At 47.2% G+C, this 2,349-nt stretch overlaps 1 protein-coding gene across 1 annotated transcript; it reads left to right on the plus strand.

The window, feature by feature from the left end:
- Nucleotides 1–549: 549 nt before the first annotated feature.
- Nucleotides 550–1,482, plus strand: LOC116997884 (olfactory receptor 4S2-like). The gene has a single exon (XM_033063074.1). It carries the CDS (start codon nt 550–552, stop codon nt 1,480–1,482), a length of 933 nt encoding a protein of 310 aa, XP_032918965.1.
- The last annotated feature ends 867 nt before the right edge of the window (nt 1,483–2,349 follow it).

Consider the following 2,349-nt stretch of genomic DNA (forward strand, 5'->3'; position numbering starts at 1 on the left):
TTATGTTTTACCTTCTGCCAGTAAAACTGCAAGCACAAGAAAAGGCCCAAACTTTCTCAACTTCCTTTTTAGGCTTCACTTTTTTCAGTTTGAGAGCAATTTTGGTTTTTCTACATTTCAGCATTTCCTCTGGGTGCTTGATCAGCTTTTTGCTTCTACAGGAATTTCTGATTTTGGTCTATTTTAAAATCATAAAATAGGAGCCTGGATCAGATGGATCTAGTCCCAAAGGGGTCCAGCAGGGTTGAAACTACATTATCTCTAAGGTCCCTTCCAACCCAAACCATTCCAGGAGTCAATGATTCTATGGCTGTGTCTCACACAAGGCAAATTAAATATGTAGAGAGGAAGAACAACAAAAAAATAAACAAAATCCAAAATAAATTTAAAAAGCACTTGATAAACTTAATTCTAATCCAATGTGTTTATTAGAGACAGTGCTCTTCTGATAAAGAATCAATTTTTAAGAATGAAAAAACTGATGAATCATTTTGTCTTTAACTTTCCACATTTCCAGGCTCTCCACTGCACATTGCCCAGTAGATTGGCATGGAAAACTCCAGCAGCATGAAGGAATTCATCCTCCTGAGCCTCTCAGAGAACCAAGGGGTGCAGAAAACATATTTTGTGGTGTTCCTGCTTTTCTACATGCTCACAGTGGCAGGAAATCTCCTAGTTCTCACTGTGACAAGCAGCCAGCACCTGAACTCCCCCATGTACTTCTTCCTCTGCCACCTGTCCTTTGTAGATATTTGTTACTCCTCTGTCACAGCTCCCCAGATGATTTCTGGCTTCCTGGTGGAAAACAACACCATCTCCTTTGCAGGTTGCATAGGGCAGCTCTTTGGGGTTCATTTTTTTGGCTGCACAGAGATTTTCCTCCTGACAGCCATGGCCTATGACCGCTACGTGGCCATCTGCCGGCCCCTGCGCTACCCCGCGCTCATGTCCCGCCGCCTGTGCAGCCGCATGGTGGGGGTCTCCTGGGCGGGGGGCTTCCTGCATTCCACCCTCCAGACCCTTCCCATCGCCCTGCTCCCCTTCTGTGGCCCCAACAAAGTGGCCCACTACTTCTGTGATGTCCACCCCCTGCTCCACCTGGCCTGCGCCGACACGCGCGCCGAGGGCCTGGCCGCGGTGGCCAACAGTGGAGTCATATCCCTGAGCTGCTTCCTCATCCTGGTCACGTCCTACGTGGTCATCCTGGCTTCCCTGAGGGGCCAAACGCTGGCGGCGTGGCACAAGGCCCTGTCCACGTGCGGGTCCCACATCGCTGTGGTGATCTTGTTCTTTGGGCCCACCACGTTTGTTTACATCCGCCCGTCCAGTGACCTGTCCAAGGACAGGAGCGCGGCCGTGTTCTACACGCTCATCACACCCATGCTCAACCCCCTCATCTACACCCTCCGGAATGGGGAGGTGAAGGGAGCCGTGAGGAAACTCTGCACTAGGAAAGTGGGAAGTCGAAATGGGAAGGGGTAGGGCTGGGTCATGTCCCCAAAGCATCAGAGAAAATCAAGCATGTTTTGCTATAACTTCTTCTGTGACAATGCCCCAAAATGTGCCTTTCAAAGAACAGCTGGCTGTTGGCTCCTGCTGTAATTAGGAAGGCACTAAAAGTTCTTTTTATGAGGGGAAAGGCATTGGGAACTCTGGCATTCCCTTCCTATTCCTTGTCAATGAGCACAGGCCCAGACCACAGCCTCCTGAGCAACTGCAACACCAGTGCTTAAATACTGTTAAAAATATTGAAAATGTTTTCCAGGTAGAGCATCCCATAAGAAAAAAAATTTAAAAACCCTGATATTAAGAGCTAGTTGGGTGGTTTGCTGATGAAATAACAGGAAGGGAAACTTTTCCCCTAACTCTCCCACTTCAACAAATCCTTTCTGCCCTGTTCCAGACCAAGCTGGACGGGGCTGGGAGCAGCCTGGTCCAGTGAAAGGTGTCCCTGCTCATGGCAGGGAGTTGAAATGAAGTGGTCTTTAAGATACCTTTCAACCCAAGCAGCTGTTTTGCAATTCCATAATTATTCTTTAATTCTATCTACTTCACCTATCTCTGCCCAAGACAGCATATAATAAAAGAAATGTATTTTTAAATGCTTTGGAGGTGAACACCAGTAAGTTTTTTTAGAGGTCTCACTGCTGCTGAGCAAATATTCACCCATGGCTTATGGAAGGTGCCACTGGAAACAGTGTCAGGCTCCTCTACACTTTGTCAAGAATTCCTACAAGAATTTCATACATGAGCTCAAAAGTTTCTTCTGTGCTTTACTGTGTCAGTACAGTACCTGGTGAGCAAGGAAAGCTCACCACAAACCTTTGTGCATTTTTTGAAGTGACTACC

Source organism: Catharus ustulatus, chromosome 6, assembly GCF_009819885.2.
Source record: "Catharus ustulatus isolate bCatUst1 chromosome 6, bCatUst1.pri.v2, whole genome shotgun sequence".
Lineage (NCBI taxonomy): Eukaryota > Metazoa > Chordata > Aves > Passeriformes > Turdidae > Catharus > Catharus ustulatus.

Excerpts from the sequence above, each read along its gene's own strand:
- LOC116997884 (XM_033063074.1), top strand. The coding sequence starts at position 550 with ATGGAAAACTCCAGCAGCATGAAGGAATTCATCCTCCTGAGCCTCTCA.